Here is a 23013-nt window from a genome sequence, read left to right on the forward strand (position 1 = left end):
GGCTAATTTTTATATATATATATTAGTTGGCCAATTAGTTTCTTTCTATTTTTTTATAGTAGAGACGGGGTCTCGCTCAGGTTGGTTTTGAACTCCTGACCTTGAGCAATCCGCCCGCCTCGGCCTCCCAGAGTGCTAGGATTACAAGCGTGAGCCACCGCGCCCGGCCTACACATTGATTCTTGATTCAGTTATCGGAAGCTCTTAAGGATGTTTGGAATAACTTGGGTATGTAAATCTACTTTTTCAATTACAGGTTTTATAAAACCTAAATACAGATCAAGTATTTTGGATGAAAATGTAATGTACAAATTGAGATGGACTGAAGCATGAAACACACAGGATTTCAGCCTTAGTGTGAAAGTAGAATGTAAAATATCTCATGAATAATTTCTTTATATTGATCGCATGTTGAAATGACAGTATTTTAGATATGAGTTAATAAAACATCTTACTAAAATTAATCTCACCTGTTTCCTTTTACCATTTTTAATGGAGCTACTAGAAAGTTTAAAATTGTACTGTGGCTTCAGTTGTATTTCTATTGGAGAATTCTAGACAATTCTAGACAATGCTCACCTGTTGCTTCCTGGATCATGAGTTCCTGGTCCGCAGCTGAAGACTAAAAGAAAACAGTTTAAGGGTGGACTTCAATACATTAGTTTAATATATGCAGAATATTATCTCTGTTACAGATCTATCACCTCTCTTCTGCCTTGAAGGATGAAGGATGAGGGGCTATTTCTCTCCTGTGGCTTCAGTATGGGGAAATTGATGAATGCAAAAATGTTTTATGGTGTCTTGAATTAATCAATCAAACAATCGATCAATTCACTAGATGGAGAATATAAGTCATCAGAAATGGGTTTGGTTTTAAATAGGGCCTAGGGTCAGGGTTTCTGGAAGTCCAGATTGGACAACCCAAGCCCACCCCTGGTCCCAGATGATTGGTCATAGGATCCTCATCTGACCCAAGATGAGCCAATGAACTGCTTTCCTAGGAGACTAAAGTAGAAACTAAAGGATTCTACCAGCCCCTGGTTGGCTGCTTTACTGAACAGCAGAGCTCCAAGCCCCAGGGATGGAAGCCATGGCCACCCTCTGTCAGGTGTCCAGGGTGCAGGAAAGGCCAGTCTATGGTGAAACAGAAGAAAGGAGCTCTCAGAAAAGACTTCCTGGGTTCCTGGAAGCCCTTCAGGCTCTGGGTTTGCCTCTTACTGATCTCTCCCTGCAGTTCTGACACTGAGATTCTCTAGAAACCCCTGTGTCCTCAAAATATACCAGCCTGAGGGTGTTCCCGTTACCTGCAAAGGAAAGAAGCTTAACTTACAGAGCAGCGGCTCCAGTGGGGGAAACTTAATGGGAGAGCTTTAATTTATTTAATTTATAGTGTTTAAAGCTCAAGGAGAAAGAACCAGAAGATATATATATGTATTTTTTCCCCCATAAAAGCAGATCAGTGGCCTCCTTGTTCCAGGGTAGCTGACACAGTTCTCAGCACCACCCTACAGCTGCATTTTGGGTTCAACAGACTTCTGTGGCTGGCCTGGGAAGCAGATCACCATTTATAACATTGTTTCTAAGGGAGACGCATTCCAAGATCCAAACAATGAATTTAGTGAAGAATGTTTGGCTTCCAGGCTGGATGAGCTGGTCTGGCTGTACCTTGGGGCTTGGCCACCCATTAACCATTAGGCTCCCTTCCCCTTTGGCGTGGGGACGACTCTGCAGGGCTGGGGTAGGCAAGGGAGGGAGGAGAACTCCGATAAGAGGAAGGCAGCAGATAGGGAACCCGCAGCAACGGCCTCCTGTGCACGGGAGCCCCCGGAGGTCCAGGGGGAAGGGGGGGAGGTGAGAGATGGACAAAGAAACTTGGCCTCCTTCACATTGCTGTCACGTCTGCCAGCCCGCCAAGTCCAAGGGGCCTGCTTATCCTCTGTCCAGCTCAAACCCTTCTGGGAATGAACTGGGGCGTTGGAAACAAGTCGCACAATAGCTGCCTGGGGAATCCGGGGCGCTCGGGGTGGGCCCGGTGGGGCAGCGCGACTGTTCCCTGGGAGTGGCTGTCACAGCACCCGGCTAGCGGAGGAGCCTGGGTCAAGTCTCCATCCCGCTTGGAGAGAGCTGCAGCAGTGGGGCCAGGGGGTCAGCTCATCCTCCCCACCCCGGCACTCTACCCGCCCCCGCCCCCACCCCCAGCGCGGAAGAAACGCCGGCAGCGGGAGCCCTGACTGGCGGGCTGGGAAGGGGACGCGCAGCCACAGCATTGTCTGGGAGGGAGGGGAGAAGCTCCGCCCCCGAGAGGGGAGGGGAGGGGAGGGGAGGGGAGGAGGGCGGGGGGGGGGAGAGGAGGGGAGGAAGAAAGGCGAAGGCTGAGGGGTGGAGAGAGAGATGGAGAGCGAGAGAAAAAGGGGGAGAGAGGAAGATCGCACCCGGTAGGGGCGGATGAAGGCCTAGGGGAGGGAGGGAGGCCGCGGAGGGAGGGAGGCCGAGGAGGGGCGAAGGGGAGCGAGGAGGACCGGGCGCCCTATCCCCCATCGCGCGGCAGCCGCTTGCCCAGCCTGGCTGCGTTTGAGCCGGGCCCGCCGATCGCTGGCCGAGGCGCAGCTGGAGCAGCCCCCGGCCGCGGCGCCCCCACTTCCCAAGTCCACGGTTCCCGCGGCGCGCGCGAGGCAGCTGGCCCGGGGTGCAGGCAAGGCGCGGGTGCGGGGCGTGGGTCGCCGGGGGGCGAGGCACTCGCACGGGATGCCGGGCGCAAGGTGCAGGGCACGAGGCTGTCCTCTCTCTCTCCCCTGTCCCTCCACCTCGCCGAAAGTTTTCCCACGATGGCCCCTGCTCGTCCTGGTCAGCCCCTCGGTCCTTGCCCGCCTCTGGTCTCCCCTATACTCGCCCTGGGCGTGCAGACCCCCTCAGGGGCCGCGTAGGCGCGGAGCCCCAGCCCGCCCGCCTTCTGGCCGAAGAAAGTTGTGGCTCCGAGCTCGTCCTCCTTCTCCGATCTCTGGGGGGGCGGGGGGGTGTCCTTCCTTCTCTTCGAGGGTGGCGGCGGGAAGGCGCCCCCACCCCATCTCGGGGTCTTCGGAGCTCTCTGGCGAGGTGGGGAGGGGCGGCAGGTGCATGGCTGGGCAGGCCGGGACAGTCCCAGAGGGTGTCCGACCCCAATCCGCCGCCTTCGCGCGGTGGACAGTTTCCCAGAGGCGGGTCCTAGTCCGCGGCGCGGGAAGGCAGCGCGCTCAGGGTTCCCTCTGCCTTCAGAAGGGCGCAGAGTACGCTGGGGTCCTTGGGGCACTTCCCCTTTGCGGTCTCCTGTCCCCACCTCCGGAACTGGTGCCTGAGCAGAGGTCGCTGGGGACCTCTGCTTTGCATCCTCTCTTTGCAGGTGCCCTGGGTAGCTCTCGGCCGCTTCTCATTTCCAGCGCTTGCTGTGCACGCAGCGGCAAGCTGGAGAGTTCTGGGGCCAAGAGAGTGGCGGTGGCCTGACAGGGAGAACGAGGGCTCTGTTTCACCTCTGGGGCGCCGTGTGAGTCCCGGACTGTCCACTGCAGGGGCTGAGCGCGAGGCTGCTCAACGCTGCACGCACTTTCCTCCCAGGTGTCTGCAGCCCCGGTGCCTAGAGCGTGTCCTCCCGGAGAGCAGAGGCTGTGTCTACGGCCGGCTGCGGTTATAGTAAGTACCTTGCGTGTAATGAATGAATATATGAACGAACGAGCTGACAAGTAACAATTTGTCCTGGAGGGGGACTAGGTTCCTTGGTTCCTCCCGGAGGAAAGAATTAGAAACAGTGATTCTTTTAAACATCCGGGAGACAGAGCCAGGGACCTTCTTTAGGAGCATCTGGGTGAGGAATCTGAGGTTGGACTTATCTTATTAATCAAAACACACTCACTAGGAACTTTTTCTGCAAGTAGTCTGAAGAATTAAGGAAACTTTTCATGGCTAAGATAAATTGGTTTAAGAAGACTTAATTTAAAAAAACCTCAACAACTTGTATTCAAATGCAGTGTCCCCAGGATTAAGTGTGGCATCTATCTGGGTGGTGCCCATTTGGGACCAGGTGGGGCAGCAGCTGTGTGTTCTTTTCTGGAAAGCCAGTCTGATGCCTGGGAGCTGTGGCAGTCCATCCGGGCCTTAGTGGGACAGAAGAGAGCCTCAACTGATGGCTGAGCTTGGAGAGGGCGGATAGTTTTGGAGACAGGGGTAGCTCTTGCCCTGGGAGAACATGGAGGCAGAATTAGCAGGATGCCTGGGCACCCGGGGTGTAGGCTGTTCCAGTCTGGGATTCCCAATGCTGGGGAGGCTAGGAGGTAAGTACTGTGCCTTCTTTAGCAGATGGGAGAGCAGAGGTAGAATATTGGGGAGGCATAGGAAAATCCTTGGGGTTCAGCCTAGACACATCCCAAGTGCTCCACTACCCTCAGTTGGATGGAGGGCTGCTGAAATTCGGTTAGGATGATGAGGACCCTTTGAGGAGCCTGGCTGAGAGGAGGCCAGGGGATCTGAGGCTCCAGCCACGCCTTCCTCCAGGAGAAGGGGGCGGGGTGCCCTCTGCATCTGGCCAAGTGCGCCTGCTGTATCTCCAGCCAGCATCATCCGCACCTTCCTGAGGGTGGCCTCTCTCTGTCCCTGGGACTCCACAGTCCACCCCTCTGCTTCTCTGCGTGGCTTCTGTTTGGAGGTTCAGGCCTTCTCCCCAGTTTGTGCTATCTTAGGAGTCACTCGGGGTGGTAGACAACCCTACGCCTTGTTTTCAGTCCCTCGCTCTTGGTGTTCTGGGACTGCTCAGTCACCCACTGGCTTTGCTTTTACTTCTTGATCTATTTCCTGGTGCTTGGGAGCCGGCTCCGTGTCTGCGCTCTGTGCGTGAGCTGCTTAGGAATGGCCAGAGTCGCTGGAGAGGTGCCCGGGGCTGTGCATCTGCTGCCTCCGAGGGCTGGGCCGCCGCTCGCCTGCCAGAAAGGCGACCCGTCATCAAAGCACAAAAGAACCTTGGCCTGATTACTGCTTTCAGTCCTCTTTGGGATACTTTGGCAGGAAGTGTCCTCGCTGAGTGGGAGGTGGGGGCACAGAGGCAGGGCCAGGTCAGCAGAGAGGCCCAAGGAGAGGCTGGGAGGTGGGTGATCCCAAGAGCAGTCTCAGGACTTGCTTGAGTTTCCTCCGCTCCCCCTGGAGTGAGCAGCCGGGCAGGTCTCAGCAGGGTACTTGGAACGGAACAAGATGTCCAGTCTCTGTCTTCGCCGTGTAGCTGCCGAGAGCTGCCACAGCTGGGGTTATACAGCCAGGGTAGCAGTCCCCTCCTGCCACTCTTCACAATATGGTTCAGTTGTTTGTCCCAATGGCACACTGCCCTGTTTAAATACCTTCCCGACTCCCAGAAGAATTTTTTTAAAGTCCTGAAGGTGAGATGAGCTCCCACAGGCCTGGGATGAATGAAACTGCTGGTTTCATTTATGTGGCCTGCTCATGGGCTTCCATGGGGGATGTGGCCATGAGCGTGGGGGTTAGTGTGGGACAGGGGGCACTGGGAAGGAGGGCACAGTAAATGGAACATTCTCAGTCTTGGCTGGTTGGGTGGCCAGCGGGTCTTTTTTTTTTTTAATCATCTCTGGGATGGCAGACTCTAGATCCTGTAATCACAGGTTGATGTGGCTATTTGGGGTGACAGCTTGGGTCTGGTGAACTCCTGCCCAAGGCATCTGTGGCTGCACCAGAGAAAGGAACTTCTTCCATAAGGGAGCCTGAAAGGGTATTTGACTAATCCCTGTGGGATGGGCAAAGTGACTTACAAGGGCTTTTCCTGTTCCTTCTATTGATAAAAATTGGTGGAGAGATACCTGTGCTTTCTTTGGACATGTCAACCCAAAGTGATTTGGCAAAGCAGGTTTCCTTCATCAGAGTGACACTTTACCCATACTTAGTGCTCAGTTAAGTGTTTGTGTGTGATGAACTGCTCATTTCTATACCTGTAATGAAAAGAGTATCGGATTTGGATGTTTGAATTGCTTTCTACCATATTCTAGCTGCAGGATACAGGATACTGGATAGATGCCATCAGCCTCCTGCCCATGCTCCCCTGGCTTCCACCAGTGGCTGAAGGGAGGAGGTGTATCAATAGCCCACTCACCTCTCTGGTGAGATAACCGTGAGGGACGTTCTCTGCTGTCCCTAAGAATTCCCTAGCAGGCCTGAGTCCCAATCGCTCATGGCAGTAAGTCGTTCCCTTCATTGGCTGCCTTCCCTTCCCCATCTCACTTCCCCACTCCTCTTGCACTTGCACTTGAATCCTTGTCTCAGGGTCTACTTCTGGAGGAGACCAACCTAAGACAGGCTTTCGTCTGTGGTGAGAAAGTCATTTAAAGTCTCAATTTCCCCAACTGTAGGATGGAAATTATAGTAACTATCTCACGGTAATATTGTGAAGATCAAATGAGCTGTCATATGTTCAGGTGGTGGCCTGGCATGTAGCGAGCATTCAGGAAAGCATTTGTCTACATTTGTGCCCAGCATGGGGCACTCATTGGTGAGCACTGGGGGGGCCATGATGGAGTTGAGAGCGGAACTTGGTGGAACACGGAGAAGTCAGTACTTTGGAGAGAGGCTGTCCTTATGTTAGGTGAGGAAACTGAGGTCAACACTCACAGATTGCCTTCCTAGGTTGTACCCAGTGATTCCTTGGTTGTGACCAATGTTTAATCAACTGGCTCTTGGAAGGGTGAGGTGGAGGGAGCCCAGCTTGGCAGTGTTTGCCGATTTCCGTGGTGTAAATATTCCCCCTATGGCTGATTTCAAGCTGCCACATGGTGTCACTGAGCACTGAGTTACCGAGCTCGGAAGAGGTGAGCACCACCAGCCACTGAGAGCCAGTAGGAGCTCGCTCTGGCACACAGCTAGCCGTGACTGAGCCAGCAGGGGACCCCAGTGACCTCAAGTTCCAATTTTGTACCTGGGGGAGGGGAGGGTAAGAGTTGTACTAGGTGTCAAAAACTTGGCATATGTTCCAGCTCTGACCTGAACAGGTTGAATTGCTGTGAGTGAGACACTTCTGGGCTACATTTAAAGAAAACTGAAATGTTTACACCATGAGTCTTTCTGAGCCTCAGTTTCTCTATCTCCATGGCAAGGGAGTAGAGGACTCCACAGGTCCCTTCTAGCCCTTGATCTCTTTAAGAAGAATCTGGTGCCTTGTCCTGTTTATACGAGAACAAAACCTTTAACCACAGAAAACCTTCCATGTGTCTACACTTGTGTTGCCCACCATGGAGCATCCTAGAGTCTTTCTTGCTGGACAAGAAAGACTTAATGTTGGGGTCTTGCTATGTTGCCCAGGCTGACCTCAGACTCCTGGGCTCAAGGAGTCCTCCTGCCTCAGGCTCCCGAGTCTGAGGAGCTGGGACTACAAGGTGTTCAGTTTTAGTCTTAATGCTCTATTGAAAACCCTCTCGAGGGAGTTCTTGACTCAGCAATTCTACCCGTAGGAATTCTTAACCTAAGGATATAATTGGGCAAGTGCAGAAAAATAAGTGTATAGGGATGTACCTTGCTGCATTATTTATAATAATGACAACAACAGCAAAAAAATGGAGACTAAATGCCCAACAGTCATAAATTAGTTAATTATTGTATATCTATACATTAAAATAACATGTGGCTGCAAGAATATAAGATGTAGATGTGTATCTATTGACATGGAAAAATATTATATATTTCTAAGAAGCAGGTTTAACAGTGTGATATTTTTGGAAAATATATCACCCATTTATATTTGCATTTGGAAGGATATATGGGAAAATGTTAATAGTGATTGTCTCTGGGTGGTGGAATTGTGGGAGATTTTGATCTTTATCTTTTTTTATATGTAATTGCTTTTATTTTTAATTTTTAATTGTGGTAAAATATCTATTACATCGAATATATCATAAAATTTTACCCTTTTAGCCATTTTTAAGCGTACAATTTAGTGGCAGTAAGTACATTCACAGTGTTGTGTGACCATCACCATTACCCATTTCCAGAACTTTTCCATCATTCCAAATAGAAACTCTGTGCCCATTAAACAATAACCCCTCATCCCCTCCCACTCCCAGCTCTTGGTAACTTCTGTTCTACTTATTGTCTGCATGAGTTTGATTACTCTACATACCCTGTATAAATGAATTGTACAATATTTGTCATTTTGTAGATATTCATCTTTTTGCTTATCTATATTTTAAAAATAAAACAAATAAGAAATGTTTATTTTACTTGTGTAATAGAAAGGAAAGGCAAGCCCTGGGAGAGAGTTGTGGTATTTGGCCTCTGGTGGTTCCATTTCAGGCTGGACCACAGAGTCCTGGGCATCCTTCCTGCCCTGGGGCAGGTGTCAGGCTGTGACCTCTGTCTCAGCCTCGCAGGACAAAGGCAGGCAGCCAGGGGTTGAGGAGTATGGCCCTGTTGGCCTGGGAGCCGACCACAGTGTGGCTTTTGCTGGTTGCCTACTGCTGAGTCATCTCCCCCAGGGTTTGCCGTGTGTGCGGGTGGGTGTGGGAGGGTGGGCTCGTGGTTCTGCAGTGAGTGAGATTCCAAACCAGGTGGAGGCTGGGTTGTTGACACCAGCTGCCTTGAAGCTGGAGAGAGTCCCAATTTTTCAATTTCAAGCATCCTTTGGGTGCTGCAAACCCTGCAGCTGTACTTGACCTGCTGAACACCCATCAGGTGGTCGTGGTTGTGGCCGTGTGTGTCAAACGCAGCGGCTGCTCTCCTGTGTGTGGCGGGGGCCGTGGTGCACGGGGTGGGGGCAGCGGGGCAGCGTGTGCACTTCAGTTTTCATGGGGAGGCTGCGGGACGCAGAACTGGGAAACTAGGTCGCGTGAGTCTACTCGGGTCATGCGAGTGGGTCAGGTGACTTTTCTCTGGGACGCCTTGTTCTGCGGCAAATTCTTTAAGTCCCTTGTTAAGTGAGTTGTTGTAGGTCCAGGAGGGCTCTCAGGTGTACCTGGCTCTGCCTGTTTTCCGTCTGCCGAGTGGGCAGCTGCCCTTTTAAGCGCCGGCAGTTGGGGAAGTGTAAAGATTTCACAGAGACGCCTTCGAAGGCCATTTTGAGGAGCAGTTCTGGTTTTCATGGTGCTGACTTTCCTTCAGGGTTAGTCAGCTGGTCACAGGGCAGGGCAGGCTGGGGAGGCTGTGAATGTGGTATTGTGGCAGACTTCCCCTCAGCCTCCTGGAAATGTTCTGGAAACCCCCAGATGTGCCCTCTCTCCTGGCCCTGCACAGGGCCCGCCAGCTGCTGGGGGAGGGTGGATTTCCCCACATGTGATCTTGGGTGTAGACAAGTAAGGTGGACGCAAGATGCCCCCATGACAGTTGTGCCCCTTTCCTCGCTCTCCCCCTCACTGCCCCTCACGTCCAAGGAACCTGCCCATCTCGGGGTGGAGGGGACCAGCCAGCCTGGCCTTTAGGCTTCCAATCCTGTCCCCAGTTCTCTGCACGCCGAGCTCAGCGTCTCAGCCTATAGCACCAAAAAAGGAAGAACTGCTGGGGTTCCCTTTAGGAAGGGGATGTGAGCTCAGAGATGAGTCTCAGAGAGACCTGTGACTTGGAAACCACCCGGTAAACAGGAAGCGTGGCTATCAAAGAAACCTGCGCTGGTAGGAAGTGGGGAACCGGAGGCAGCCCCTCCTCACCTGCCAGGACCGTCGGCGTGTCTCTGCAAGGCTGAGAGGCCAGCCCGCACACGGGTGAGTGGGAGCCCCAAGTGACACAGGCCTCAGGCCCTCCCCGCCCGCAGGCGGCCTCCCTGCGGCCCCAGGTAGGACATGAAAACCACCCTATAACATCGCCCTCCATTTTGAGAGATGCAGGTCGGGGGGTGTTTAGTCCTCTTTGCTTTACTGGGGCCAGTGTTTTCTCCTCCAACTTCCCACTCTCCCCTCAGGCCACACCTGTCACATGGAATTTCTCACTTGTCTGAATCTGAGCCCATGACACGGGGCCTGTCTTGGCTGCGTCCCTCTGGCTGAAGGTCATACCTCGGCTTCGGGGGGCACATGTGACCAGGCTCTTTCCTGCCCGTCAGTAGATACTGGGGGGTTAGCGCTCTAGGTCTCTGGTTTCTCTGAGCCAGAGGCTGAATTCTACACATACTGACCACACACACCCATACACATGGACACACACACACCCATACATGGTGCATGCCACACCTCCACACACACATGAACACACACATATCCAAACACATGGACACACACACACCCATACACACTGACACACGCCACACCTCCACACATACACATGGACACATATGCATACACACACGGACACACACACCTATATACATGGACACATGCCACACCTCCACATGGACACATACATATACACATATGAACACACACATCCAAACACATGAACACACACACCCCCATACACATGGACACCCCACACACACTCATACACGTGTACTACACACACATCCATGCACATGGACACATATGCCCCCCCAGACACATGGACACACACACCCGCATACACATACACCACACGCACACTCACACTCATACCTATACATTCACACCCACTCACACGTACAGCTTTTTCTGCCTGGAGCTGTGCCTTCCTCTGCACCTCTTATTTTGTTCCCCTCCAACACCCTGGTTCTCTGATAAGAGCTGAGGGCCTTTGGGTTTCCTTCTAAACATCCATCCAGAAGGGCAAAGCTTGCGGCCGCTGGAGGGACTTCCCTGTAAACGTGGCTGCTCCTCCGGCCTTCGAGGCGATTGTTTGGGCGGCCCCAGTGGTGGCCTTCCAGGTCACTCACCTGGCGACCTGCCCGCTGGCATGGCACGGAGGAGTCCCAGAACCGCTTCCTCGGATCTTCCGCTGCCGTGCCGGGGAATTCAGACCGCTGTGCAAGGCCTGAGCAGGGAGGGCTGGGCTGGGGCCCCAGCTGGGAGCAAGAAGAGTGGGGGCTCTGCAGGCCGACCTGCTTGGGGGGACCCCAGCTCTGTCCTGCTGCACCTCGGTCCCTTCTTACGGGTGGGCAGTAGGGGCGGCCTCTGGAAGGGCCTGTGCCTGTCACTCGTCAGGCATCGAGGCTTTTTCTGGGAGCAGGGTGGGGACAGTGTGTGGGGCCCGTGAGTGTGAGGGGTAGGTCATTGACTGGACAGAGGGTGACATAGGGTGAGAGTCAGTGGCTGTGTGCATGCAGTGCCCAGGTCCTGCTCTGGGTCTCCCTCCCTGGCCCTGCAGGGTCTGCTTTCCCCACAGCTTGTCCTCTGGGCCGGTCACTCACTCCCCTCCCTTCCCCAGGACGGGCGGGGCTGCTGTGGGCCGGGAACTGAAAGCCAGCCTGCACCTGCCTGCCCTGCAGCCAGCCGTTCATGTCTAGCTCTCAGCCCGGGCACCCAGGAAGGGGCACTGGGCTTCATGTTGGCTGTGTGACCAGGGACAAGTCACCCAAGTCCTGGGAACTTCTGTTTCCTCATCTATAAAATGGTGAAAATAAAACCTTCCCCAGGAGTTCTTGGAGGGACAGAGATAAAGCATCTAGAGCCTGTCACCAGCAGCGCCAGCATCTGGGAGCTTGTTAGAAACGCACCTTCTCGGACCCTGCCCAGAATTACTGAATCAGCTACTGGGGGAGGGGCCGGCACCCTGTATGTTAAGGAGCCCTCAGGGGTTCGGAGGTGCACTCCAGTGGGAGAACCTCGCCTCTGGAGTAGAGCTCGGTCAGTTGATTTGGGGCTGAAAGCTCTTTCTCCTCCCCACCCCGAGAACAGCTGTATAAGGGTTCTGCTTCATAGCTGAGCAGTCCGGGATTTGAATCCCAGCTCGCCCCTTGCTAGCTGTGCGTCTTTGGGAAAGTCGCTCAGCTTCTTCATGCCTCAGTTGCTTCATCTGCAAGATGGGGATAATAAAGTGTCTTTCCTAATGGGGCTGTTGTGGGGATTAGAGTCGAAGCAGGTAAACAGCGAGCACACAGTAGGCTCTCAGGTATGGTAGCTGTCTGTTATTCGTGTTTGTTGTTTTATTACTACTAGCATGAAAGTCTCCCTGATTTGTTCTGTTACCCATTTATGGGGGAGACAAATGTCGAGGGCCCCCTGTAACTTGTCTTCTGCTGGTTCTCTTGAGCTTCCCCTTCTACCTGCCCCCTAGGTGCTATTCCTCCTCTGGAAGGGCAAGACGGCTTGTCCCAAATACCATCCTCTCTCTCTTCCCTGATGCTTAACACTTTAACTGCCACGTGAGTTGTATTTAACTCATGCTAGTTTTGAGCCTAGGGCCTTGTGAAGCATATGAAGACTCAATTCTCCAAAATGAATTCAATAAGTATGTTGTGAGTCACAACACAGTTGGCGTGCAGTGTAAAAATTGATTCTAGCACCATGTGAGTTGCATATAACTCACACACAGAACCCAATAAAAAATAACAAATTTTTCATTAAGTTAGAAAGGATTTTTTTTTTTTTGAGACAAAGTCTCACTCTGTTGCCTGGGCTAGAGTGCCATGGCATCAGCCCAGCTCACAGCAACTTCCAACTCCTGGGTTCAAGCTATTCTCCTGCCTCAGCCTCCCGAGTAGCTGGGACTACAGGCATACACCAGTATGCCTGGCTAATTTTTCTATATATTTTATTTAGTTGGCCAATTAATTTCTTTCTATTTATAGTAGAGACGGGGCCTCCTCTTGCTCAGGCTGGTTTTGAACTCCTGACCTTGAGCAATCTGCCTGCCTCGGCCTCCCAGAATGCTAGGATTATAGGCGTGAGCCAAAAAAGGATTGTTTTGTTCATGGTCCCAGGGAAAAATTTTTTTTTCTAGTGTGGCAGTCAGTGTGTTAAAACTCTTTGGGGATGGGGAGGGAGGAAAACCTTTTCATTCAGAGTCAAAGGTGAAGCTGGGAAAGTGAGTACATTCACCCAGGACACTTCACCTCGTTCTCCCTGAGGTGGTGTTCGGTGCTGGGTCCCTTCCCGAGCAGAGTGGCTGGGAGAGCCCCAGGAGGCGGAGTGTGGTGGGAAAGGGGACGGAGGGGGCACAGGTCCCAGAGAGGACATGGGCTGGCTGGTAAGCAGTCCTTCTATTTCCTCCCGAAGCAGCCCGAATTTTTGATGCCCAGGACAGCTTCAGGTTTAGGAAGCATCATGTGGAATCTCTTGTCATCTCTAGGTCTTGGCAGGGTCCCATCCCGCAGCTCAAGTCTCCTTCCTCGTGTGGCACAATAGCACTGGGGTTTCCTGTTTGCCATCGAACATCTTCCTGCCCCGCTACCAGGGGGTGAAGCACAGAGATGGGGCTGGAGGGCAGGCAGAGGGCTCAGCACTGTCTCCTCTGGGGCTGCTTGGTTACACCACACATGCCCTCAGCAGACCCGGCTGAGTCAGTCTTTAACACTATAGTATGAAGCACTGTGTCAGATAACTTTCATCTCCACCATAGTCCCAGACTGTCCTCAGAGGGAGGGGCAGGGCTCAGAGAGGAGGTGGGGACAGGCCCCAAAAGGGGAAGCTGCGGTCCTCCAGCCAGCGTTTTCTTTGCATCGGGCCTGGGGTTGGCGCTGGCTTCCTGGCTTCTGTGACATGGTGCATTAGCAGGGGCCCTTTGCGTCAGCTCTGTGCCTACACATGCAGACCTTTGGGAGGAGTCCTGCACTGTCCCCTTCCTTCCCAGAAATATTGGCAATGGGGAGAGGGCACTAAACACCCAACTACTCAGTTTGCTTTCAGAAAATTCCATTTCTTCCTTTCACGAAAGGCGGCTTTGAAAGGCATTTGGCAGTGGCCTCGGTCTACACAGCTCTATCCCTACCAGATTTCCCAGCAGTTGTCAGCCCTGGTTGTACACTGGCGTGGCAGGCTTTTAAAACGCTCATGCCTGGGCACCTCCCAGCGGGTCTGATGTAGCTGGTCTGGGCTGAAGCCTGGACATCTCCCCAGCCCCTGCCCCGCCTCTGCTCCGGAAGAGTCCGATCCGCACGCAGAGCCTGCACCCCTGAGATGTTGCGTGTCCCTAGACACAGCTGCGCCGCCCTCACCCCCGTCCTTGCCCAGCCCTCTCACTGGTCAGGGGTGGCTCTGTGGGGTTTGCCACCCTGGGAATTCTCCGTGGAAAACCCTTTCCTACCCTCACCTGTCTCTCCCTTCTCCCAGGTGTAATTTCTCCCAGCTGGGGCTGCCTGGACCCTATAAATCCACCTCTGCCCTCCCCTCCCCATCCCTCCATGAACGGGTGGGGGGGGGCCGGGGCAAGACAGTTCAGGGATTCTCACTAACGTTGATTCTTCACTGAGGCAAAAGAAAAAAATAAAAGAAAAAAGTAAAATAATTAAAAAAAAAAAAAGACAGTTCAGGGAAATGAAAAACAAAAAGCAGCCACCAGAGCGGGGTTCTTCATCTCTCTTGCTCTGGACTTTCCTGCCAGGGTTGCCCGCCTTTCTGTTCCGCATTTGCTGCCCTCCCTGCAGGGGCTTTCCAGTTGATAAGTAAGAGGAGAGATGCTGGGTCCCCAGGCGGGACAGAAACTGTAGGGATGAGCCAGCGTCTTGAGGATGCTCAGAGACCAGATTAACAATTGTGCGATGTGTCCTCCAGGCTCCCCGACTGAGGGGCATTTGGAGAACCAAGAGCTAAGAAGAGGGGACTCTGCCACCTTTGGAGGGAGCTCTACTGCCTTTCCCACCTCCCAGAGCGTCTGCGGGACTGGGTGTTTGCCCTCCTCACAGGAAGCTGAGCCTGTGAATTCCAAGGGCTTGGACAGCCCTTCATTTATTCCTGGGAAGGCTGGAAACACCTGTGAGTGGGGGTCTGTGGAAAGGAAGAGGAAAAGATCTTCTGTGCAACTGCCGTGGGGCTTTGGCTGGGCCAGAGCTTGGGCGAGTCTGCGCTGTTCCTGCAGCCGAGGCTCACGCAGCGCCAGGCCCGTCCTGAGTGGGCAGCTGTGGCCTCCCAGCTTGGGCATGGGGCTGGGGGAAGGTGACAGAGCGAGCAGTTTCTTCAGTCCCAAACATGGGGCAGGTGTCATGGACACTGTGCCCACCCAAGTCCTCTCAATCTGTGCCTTGTGTTTTTGAGTGTTGACTGCCTCCTTATCCTGATAATCCCTCTTGCAGGGGAGTGCCTGGGGGGTCACCCCGTCCTCCCAAGTGTGGCTCTCAGCTGATGATTGACAGGGCTCCAGAGGCCTGGCCAGATGACCCTATGGTGCTCCCACCCCCACCCTAGAGCTCCCCCTGGGATCAGGCTGCGGCTGGACCCCAGCTGAACCCTTAGCTGCCCCCCTGCCCCATCCTGCTTCCTTCACTCCCTTGCAGGTTTCTCCTGCAAACACTTCCTGAGTTAATCACGTACACAAGAATCTTCCTCTCGGCTCTGCTTCTAGGAATCCCCGGACCCAAGGCAGCAGGTGTACGTCCTTGGGCTGAAGGCCAGGAGAGAGGAAGCTGCAGGCCCAGGAGGGGAAAGAAACACCAGGCAGATGATTTCTGTGTTTTGAGCAGGCTCCAGGGAACATAATTTTCTAAAGTGGTTTTCCTAAGGAGAAGTAGTAATTTAGAATTCTTGAGGGGTTAAATAGCTGAGTCCATAGAGGGAGTTCAGCAGATTTAAATGTTTTAGACATCCAAAGAGCAGCTTCACATTAAAAATTATTTGTGTAAAATCCACCCTTTCTTATCCCTTTTCCCGGCGGGGCAAGGTAGGAGGTGTTTCAGTCCCATGCCTGGGCTGCTGTGGGAAGCCCTCTCTCTTCCCTGCCTTGCTTTCCCCTCTACCAAGACACGGTGACCATCGGGCCATATTTCAAGGCATCGTGGGAAGTGATGCTTGTAAATAGTTCTTACAAGGCATTTTGGAGCCCAGAAGGGCCCCATAAAGTCTAGGGAAGGCAGAAGAGTTGCAACCGGTCAGTGAAGTGAATCCCTCTCTCCAAGGCTGCAGCTACTGGCAGGCACCCTGGGAGGAAGTGTCCAATTGAGTCCACATTCCAGCTCCATAACCCATCTTCCTCTGACCCTTCCTTGTGTGAGGAACAATGCTCTGTTTAAAAAATATCAGACTTAACTGTAAATTTCCGGCCCTTTGTTAGCGCTGCTCTTGTGTTTGCCTTAAAGCCTATGTGGATTTAGCTTGTTTTTTTTCCGGCTGGCCGAGAGTAACTGGTGATGTGTGGCGATGGTTGGCAAGTTGGTGAAGAGAGGTGCAGATGTCCTTAAGGCAGACAGAGGAGGGGTTGGGGCCTGGAACCGCTTACCTGTAATCTCAGTTCAACAAAGTGGGGACTATGGACGTATTTTCCTAATGCTTCTCCAAGAAATGTAAAAGTAAGAAAAAAAGGTGAGGAGAAGTCAGGCCTGAGACAAAGATGGGGCCACAGGAGCCTGTAGGTCACATAAATAGCTATAGCCTTGGTGAGACCACCCAACAGGTAGACGGTGACTGAGTCCTGGAGATGTCCCACATTTGGGGCCATCAAACTACTTGATTTGTATAATGTCAATCTGGTCAGTAAAAAGATAGTCACAAAGGAGGATTTTTTAATATATCTATTAACTATTTGTGTTTATTTTTCCATAAACTATTATACATGTCCTTTACTCATTTTATTAAATGAGGGTAGGACATTTTTCTTATTGATTTATTAATATTAAAGCCCTTTAGAGATTAAGGACATTAGCCCTTTGTTATATGTGTTGTAAATATTCTTCCCCAGTGTTTTATTGGGCTTTTGACTTTGTATAGGGTATTTTTTTTTTCTAAACAGAAGTTTAAAATTTTTACAGATTGATATCAGTATTTTAAAATTATGCCTCTGGATTTTGGATCTTGAATATGAGCATTTCCTTCAGCATTTTATTTCTTTCTTTTTTTTTTTTTTTTTGTTGAGACAGAGTCTCTCTTTGTTGTCCAGGCTAGAGTGAGTGCCGTGGCGTCAGCCTAGCTCACAGCAACCTCAAACTCCTGGGCTCAAGTGATCCTTCTGCCTCAGCCTCCTGAGTAGCTGGGACTACAGGCATGCGCCACCATGCCCGGCTAATTTTTTATATATATATCAGTTGGCCAATTAATTTCTTTCTATTTATAGTAGAGACGGGGTCTCACTCTTGCTCAGGCTGGTTTTGAACTCCTGACCTTGAGCAATCCGCCCGCCTCGGCCTCCCAAGAGCTAGGATTACAGGCGTGAGCCACAGCGCCCGGCCGCATTTTATTTCTTAATGTTTAATTTTTCTATTCAATTATGATTTCTTATGGTGGAAGGAGTAAGATAAGGATTTAGCTTCCCAAGGTTCCCTTTTCCAAAGGCCAACTAATTCTCTAGTGACTTTTTTTTTTATTAATCTACTTTTCCCTGCTATTTAGAAATGGTGCTGACATTCTGTCCCCAGATATATCTGGACCTGTTTCTCTGTACGCTCTATTGTTTCATTGATCTGCCTGTTTTTCTCTAGAACAAAATAGTTTTAATAACTGTAGAGAAGACACAAATTCTCTGAGAATTGGTATTCTCAGTAGATTTAGGAGGACATGGTATCAAAAGGGAATTGTCTTAAGAGCAGGACAGATGCAAAACAAAATTACCAAATTATAGATTATGATGCAGGCAGTGAACAAAAGAGGATGTTGCAGAAAATTCAATGAATTAGAAGACGAGCCAGAGAATTCTGAAGAAAAATAAGGAGATGGAGAGATGATGAGTACAAAGGATATGAGACTTGGAGGCTAGCTGCGGGGTGGGTGGATGGATGGATGGATGGGCAGTGCTAGAGAGAGGGGAGAGAGACTGTAGAAGAACCAAGAATGGGAGGAAGAGGAGCAATAATGAAAGAAGGAATAGAATGACATTTCCCCCAGCTTAAGAAAGACTCCCGTGCTCAGGGGGAGAAGGGCTGGTGATGGTGGGCACTGGTCATCTGATTTCCACTCCAGCCGGGCTGTGCAAGTGGCTCTGGTTGAGGTTTCCAGGGACCTATGTGTGGTATTAATCAGAGGCTGCTCTGGGTCTCCCCTCCTTGGGCTCTTGCCCCCAGCTCCTGGCTGTGCTGACCGTGGCCTCCCTCTCAAAGCACACTGTCCTCTGGGCTCCCAGGGTATTCTGCCTCCTGTGTCCCCTCCCCCTCCTCCAGGGACCCCTCTTCCTCTACCCACACTGATGGCCTGCGTTTGTGGGGCCCCTGTCCTCTTTGCCCTCCCTGTTCTCCTCTGATGACCTCACGTGCCAGGACCCACCCTCCTGCACTCCAGACCTGGCTGTGCTTCTCGTTATCTGCACCAGAGGGTTCCATGGGCCCACCTCAGACTCAGACCATGTCCCTCACATGAATGAGTGTGAACATGGCACCTCCACCTGGCTGCCCACCCCCAGCAGCCAGTGCCTCTGCCCGCACCCCACCCCTAGTCTGGCGGCGCTCCCTTTCCCAGGCTTTTTATTGACGCATCACAACTTTTTCCTCTACCTCCTTAAAACCTTCAGATTCTCTCGCTTCGTCCCCATTCCCTAGCTCAGGCCTCTCACCTGGTCACCTGCTGGATCCTTTCTCCACAAAGCAGGGAGCCAGGTGGGGCGATCTTTCCAGAATGCACATCGGATCACATCCCTCCTGTCCGAATGCCCCTGGTTCCCTCTTGCCGCTGTAAAACATTACAGCAGACTTGGAGGTTTAAAACAGCACAAATGTACACTCTTCCATTCTGAAGTCTGGAAGTCTTGAAGTCAGTTTCCCTGAGCCCAAACCAAGGTGTGGGCAGAGCCGCGCTCCGTCCAGAGGCTCTGGGGGGAATCCGTGTCCTTCTCAGTGTGGGAAGCTACATTCCTGGGCTCGTGGCCCCTTCCTGCATCTTTATCCACAGTGGAGCATCTTCACACCTCTCTCTCTGCTGAGGTTGTCCTGTCTCCTTCTCTCTAGGACACTTCTGATGACATTTAGGGCCCACCAGATAATCCGGAATAGTGTCCCCATTTAAAGATCCTTCATTTAATCGCATCTGCAAAGTCCCTGCATAAGGTAACTGTCACAGATTTCAGGGATTGGGACCTGGATATGGTATTTGTCCTGCCACACCCGCCAGGGCGTGTCCTTGCCTGCCAGATGAAGTCCAAACTTCTCAACATGTCGAGGTCCTGCGTGTGCCACCCCATCTTGCACAATTCTGTGATGCATACTCCTTCTTTCTGCCTGGACCTCTCCACCCTCACCTTACCTTGGCAACGCCATCTTATCACGGAGGTCTGTTTGGAGGTCACTTCCTCCAGAATGCCCCCAGGACCCACCCCAATCCAGATTAGGTGACCTTCCTGTCACCTAATCCTCCCTGGATAGAACCTACCCTCCTTGGATAGAACCCTCTGTCCCCCTGCTCCCCAACCATGTAGCCCTGAGGACAGGGTCGTGCCTGGATACTTTGCTGTCGAAACACCATCAGTAAGGATCATAAATGTTTCCTGAATGGGTACATTTACACATGCAGAGAAGAGGTACATTTTTTTTTTTTTAAATAAATACTCAAGAGTTATGGGTCATTGTCACTTAAAAAAGAAATCTATTCTCACTAATCTGACTTTCCTTTTTTCTTTTTTGTGCAGTATGTACTTTGGTTTATGTGATTAGATTATTTTTCCTTTTTGGAAAAATAAAAAAATTAAATTTAAAATTTAGAGAGATCAGCGGTGTTCTTAGGGTGCCACCTTTGGGTGTGTGGGTGGAGTCTGCATCTTCTGAGTGGAACTCACTCTGCTCCCCTCCCCCCACCCATGGCCCTTCCTTAGGATGTCTTTGTATTAATATTAGTTTCCTGTGTGGTTGCCATAGCAAATTGCCAACACTTAGTGGCTTGCAATAACACAGACTTCTTATCTTACAGCTCTGTAGGTTAAAGGTCTGCCACAGGTCTCACCAGGTCACTAATAGCAGGTCTCAGCAGGGCTGTGTTCTTTTCTGGAGGCTCTAGAGGAGGGTCCATTTCCAGCTTCCAGAGGCTTGTTCCTTGGGCCATGGATCCTTCTTCCAGCTTCAAAGCCAGCAACAGCAGGTCCAGTCCAATAACCCTAACTCTTCTGCCTTCCTCTTCCACTTAAAAAAAAAAGACTGTGGTAAAATACACATAAAATTTTTCATCTTAACCATTTTTAAGTGTACAGTTCAGTGGCGTTAAGTACATTTATATTGTTGTGCAGCCATCACCCCGCTCCAACTCAAGAACTCTTTCATGCTGCAAACTCTGTGCTCATGAACACTAACTCTCCGTCTCCCCTTCCTCCTGGCCCCTGGCAACCACCAATCTACTTCCTGTCTCTGATTTTGACTACTCTAGATACCTCATAAAAGTGGAATCAGTGTCTTTTGTGTCTAGCTAATTTTACTTAGCATAATGTCCTCATCATTCATGCATGGTGTAGCAGTGGCCCAGTGGCCTGATCGTAGCTCACTGTAACATCAAATTCCTGGGCTCGGGTGATCCTCCTGCCTCAGCCTCCTAAGTAGCTGCAACTACAGGTGCATGCCACCACACGCAGCTAATTTTTAATTTTTTCATAGACACGGGGTCTTACTATATTTCCCAGACTGGTCTCGAACTCCTGGCCTCAAACAATCGTACTGACTTGGCCTCCCAAAGCGCTGGGATTACAGGCATGAGCTACAGCATCCAGCTGTCATATGTCTTTATGTTTGAAAGTTTTCATAATAAAATGTTTATGAAAAATTTCTGGTAATGCCATTAGCCAGATAGAGCCAGTCTTTCATTCATTTATGTATCTATATATATAAAAGTGCCAGCAGTTCTTAACCAGAGGTGATCTTGGCCCCAGGGACACATAGCAATGCCTGGAGACATTTTTGATCGTCATAACTGGGGTGGTGCTGGTGGCATGTAGTGGATGGAACCCAGGGATGCTGCTAAACATCCTCCAAGGCACAGGAAAGCCCCTACAACAAAGAATGACCCAGTTCCAAATGTTAATAGTACCGAGGTCAAAAAGCCCTGACATACATACACTCATCTCTCTGAATATACATATTCGTATATAAATGTGTATATATGTTTATACATGTGCATATTGCACACTTGCATGTATTTTAAACAAAATTGAACTCATAGGTCTGTAACCTGCATTTTCATAATGTATTATTTTCCCAAATAATTAAATTGCCTTTCACACTGTGGCATTTTAATGGCGATTGTAGACATGTGTGCTGTGATTTATTGCACCCAGCTATATTTGGGCATTTTTAGGTGGTTTACCCATCTCAGTATTCCTCAGTAGAATCTGACAGATAGGTCTCTATTCTGTCTTGTGAAGGTCCCTTCAGAGAGGAGGACTCATTGCTCGTCCTTGAAATCAACTTGAGTGTCAGCGTTCTCTGGGGCATTTGTTCTCAGACTGTAAAGGGTTGTCGTCTTTCCTTTGGGGGTTTTCCCCAGAGGCCGTGGCAAGCAGAGGCAGCAGCCAGCGGTGTGGCATCTCACTCATCCTAGGCCAGTGTTAGAGCTGTGTGCAGCTGGGGGGAACAAAAGCCGTGTCATCCAATTCATGTCCTCCACTCCCATGCCCCACCCCACCCTCCCTGCTGCCCAAGTCCTGCTGAGTTTCCAAGAACACAGCCTGACATTAACCTCTGTCTTCTCCTTTCAAATACAGGCCTCTCCTTCTGATGAAAAGAGAAAGGAAGAATGGACTACAGCCACCAAACTTCCCTGGTCCCCTGTGGACAAGATAAATACATTTCCAAGTAAGCTGTTTTGCTGCAGTGCTCTGTCCCCAGTGGCCAATCCTCTGCTGGGACGCTGTGGGTGGATGGCAGCCGCTGGCAGAGGGGCCTCTGTATGGGAGAAGGAGCAGAGCAGCTGAACTTGGACTTCGAGAGAGCATCAGCAAGGCTGCCGCCCTAGATAAGGACATGCCCCCCCCCCAGCCTGGAGGTTGAAGTAAAGGGGGGTCAAGACATGGGACCTTCTGGGGCTGGAGAGAAGTGGTGACCTAGAAGGCTTCCGGGAGAGGAGTTGGCTAGTGGCTGTTTGCTATGGTCTGAATGTTTGTGTCCTCTCCCAAATTCATATGCTGAAACCTACTCCCAAGGTGCTGGCATTTAGAGGTGGGGCCTTTGGGGGATGATTAGATCTGAGTGCCCTTATACCAGAGGCCGAGGGCACTTGTCTGCCCTTCCAACATGTGAGCATGCAGTGAGCAGGCGCTCACTGTGAGGACAGGGCTCTCACCAGATACGGAATCTACCTTGATCTTGGACTTCCCATCCACCAGAGCCATGAGCAATGAATCTCTGTTGCTTATAAGCCACCCAGTCTATGGTATCGCAGCCTAAATGCACTAAGACACTGCTCACTGTCCTGTCTGGGGTGTTCCCCAGGGGGCTCCTGGCTGGGGTAATGTCTCCCTGGGCTGCTGTGGTTCTGGCTACAACTGGCACAGGTGCCCTCTGAATAGAAGGGGACAGTTTCATTGCTTTCTATGCACTAAAGTCTCTTGAACTCAGCCTTTTTGCTAATGTGACAGGCTGTGCCGAAATGGACTTTTTCGAACTATAAGTTTGAGGGTATATTTTTATGTCCAAGTGCAGGGATTTTACATACTGGATGCTCTCTATATCTTAATTAAGCGTTTAATTGATCTGAGACCAAAGTGCTTTAAGTCCGTAGACACACTCGGTCATACACAGACACCAGTTGTGTGAGATCCGATCATTCTTATCTGTTTATTGAAAGATTTCCCCAGGGCCTTTCTACTGACCAGAAATTGTAAATCCTGGCTTCAGACCTGTGTGTTCAAAAGTGCCAAATAGCTTTTTGTTTTAGGTTGCTTGGAATCGCATTTTTCACTAATTCATTTCAGCTGGCATAGAATGAGTCCAGTTTATCTAGGTTTAACTGGTCAGGAGTTTCTTGGAATTTCCAGCAGGTTTTGACTTCTGATGTGGTCCAAATACCTCTGCATTGCACGGCTGTGTTTAGGGGGACTGAACTCTGTCACCTCTTGCCTGAGAATAGGCAAAAGCACACAGCAGCCCCCTCCACCTCTCTCCCCTCTCATCGCTCA

General features: G+C 51.1%; 1 protein-coding gene across 7 annotated transcripts in view; it reads left to right on the forward strand.

Annotated features, from left to right (window-relative positions):
• Positions 1-2346: 2346 nt before the first annotated feature.
• Positions 2347-23013, forward strand: part of RASSF2 (Ras association domain family member 2) — a 47989-nt gene continuing 27322 nt past the window's right edge. Inside the window, exons 1-3 of one of the 7 annotated variants that reach the window (XM_076010953.1) lie at positions 2347-2435; positions 3589-3663; positions 21601-21691. In XM_076010953.1, the coding sequence (XP_075867068.1) occupies positions 21633-21691 (59 nt within the window). In that variant the 5' untranslated portion in view covers positions 2347-2435; positions 3589-3663; positions 21601-21632. Of the gene's footprint in view, positions 2436-2518; positions 2693-3109; positions 3664-9553; positions 9779-21600; positions 21692-23013 lie in introns of those variants that run through there. The other 6 variants (XM_076010952.1, XM_076010954.1, XM_076010957.1 and 3 more) reach the window with 6 other exon arrangements.

The sequence above is a fragment of the Microcebus murinus genome, chromosome 16, assembly GCF_040939455.1.
Source record: "Microcebus murinus isolate Inina chromosome 16, M.murinus_Inina_mat1.0, whole genome shotgun sequence".
NCBI lineage: Eukaryota > Metazoa > Chordata > Mammalia > Primates > Cheirogaleidae > Microcebus > Microcebus murinus.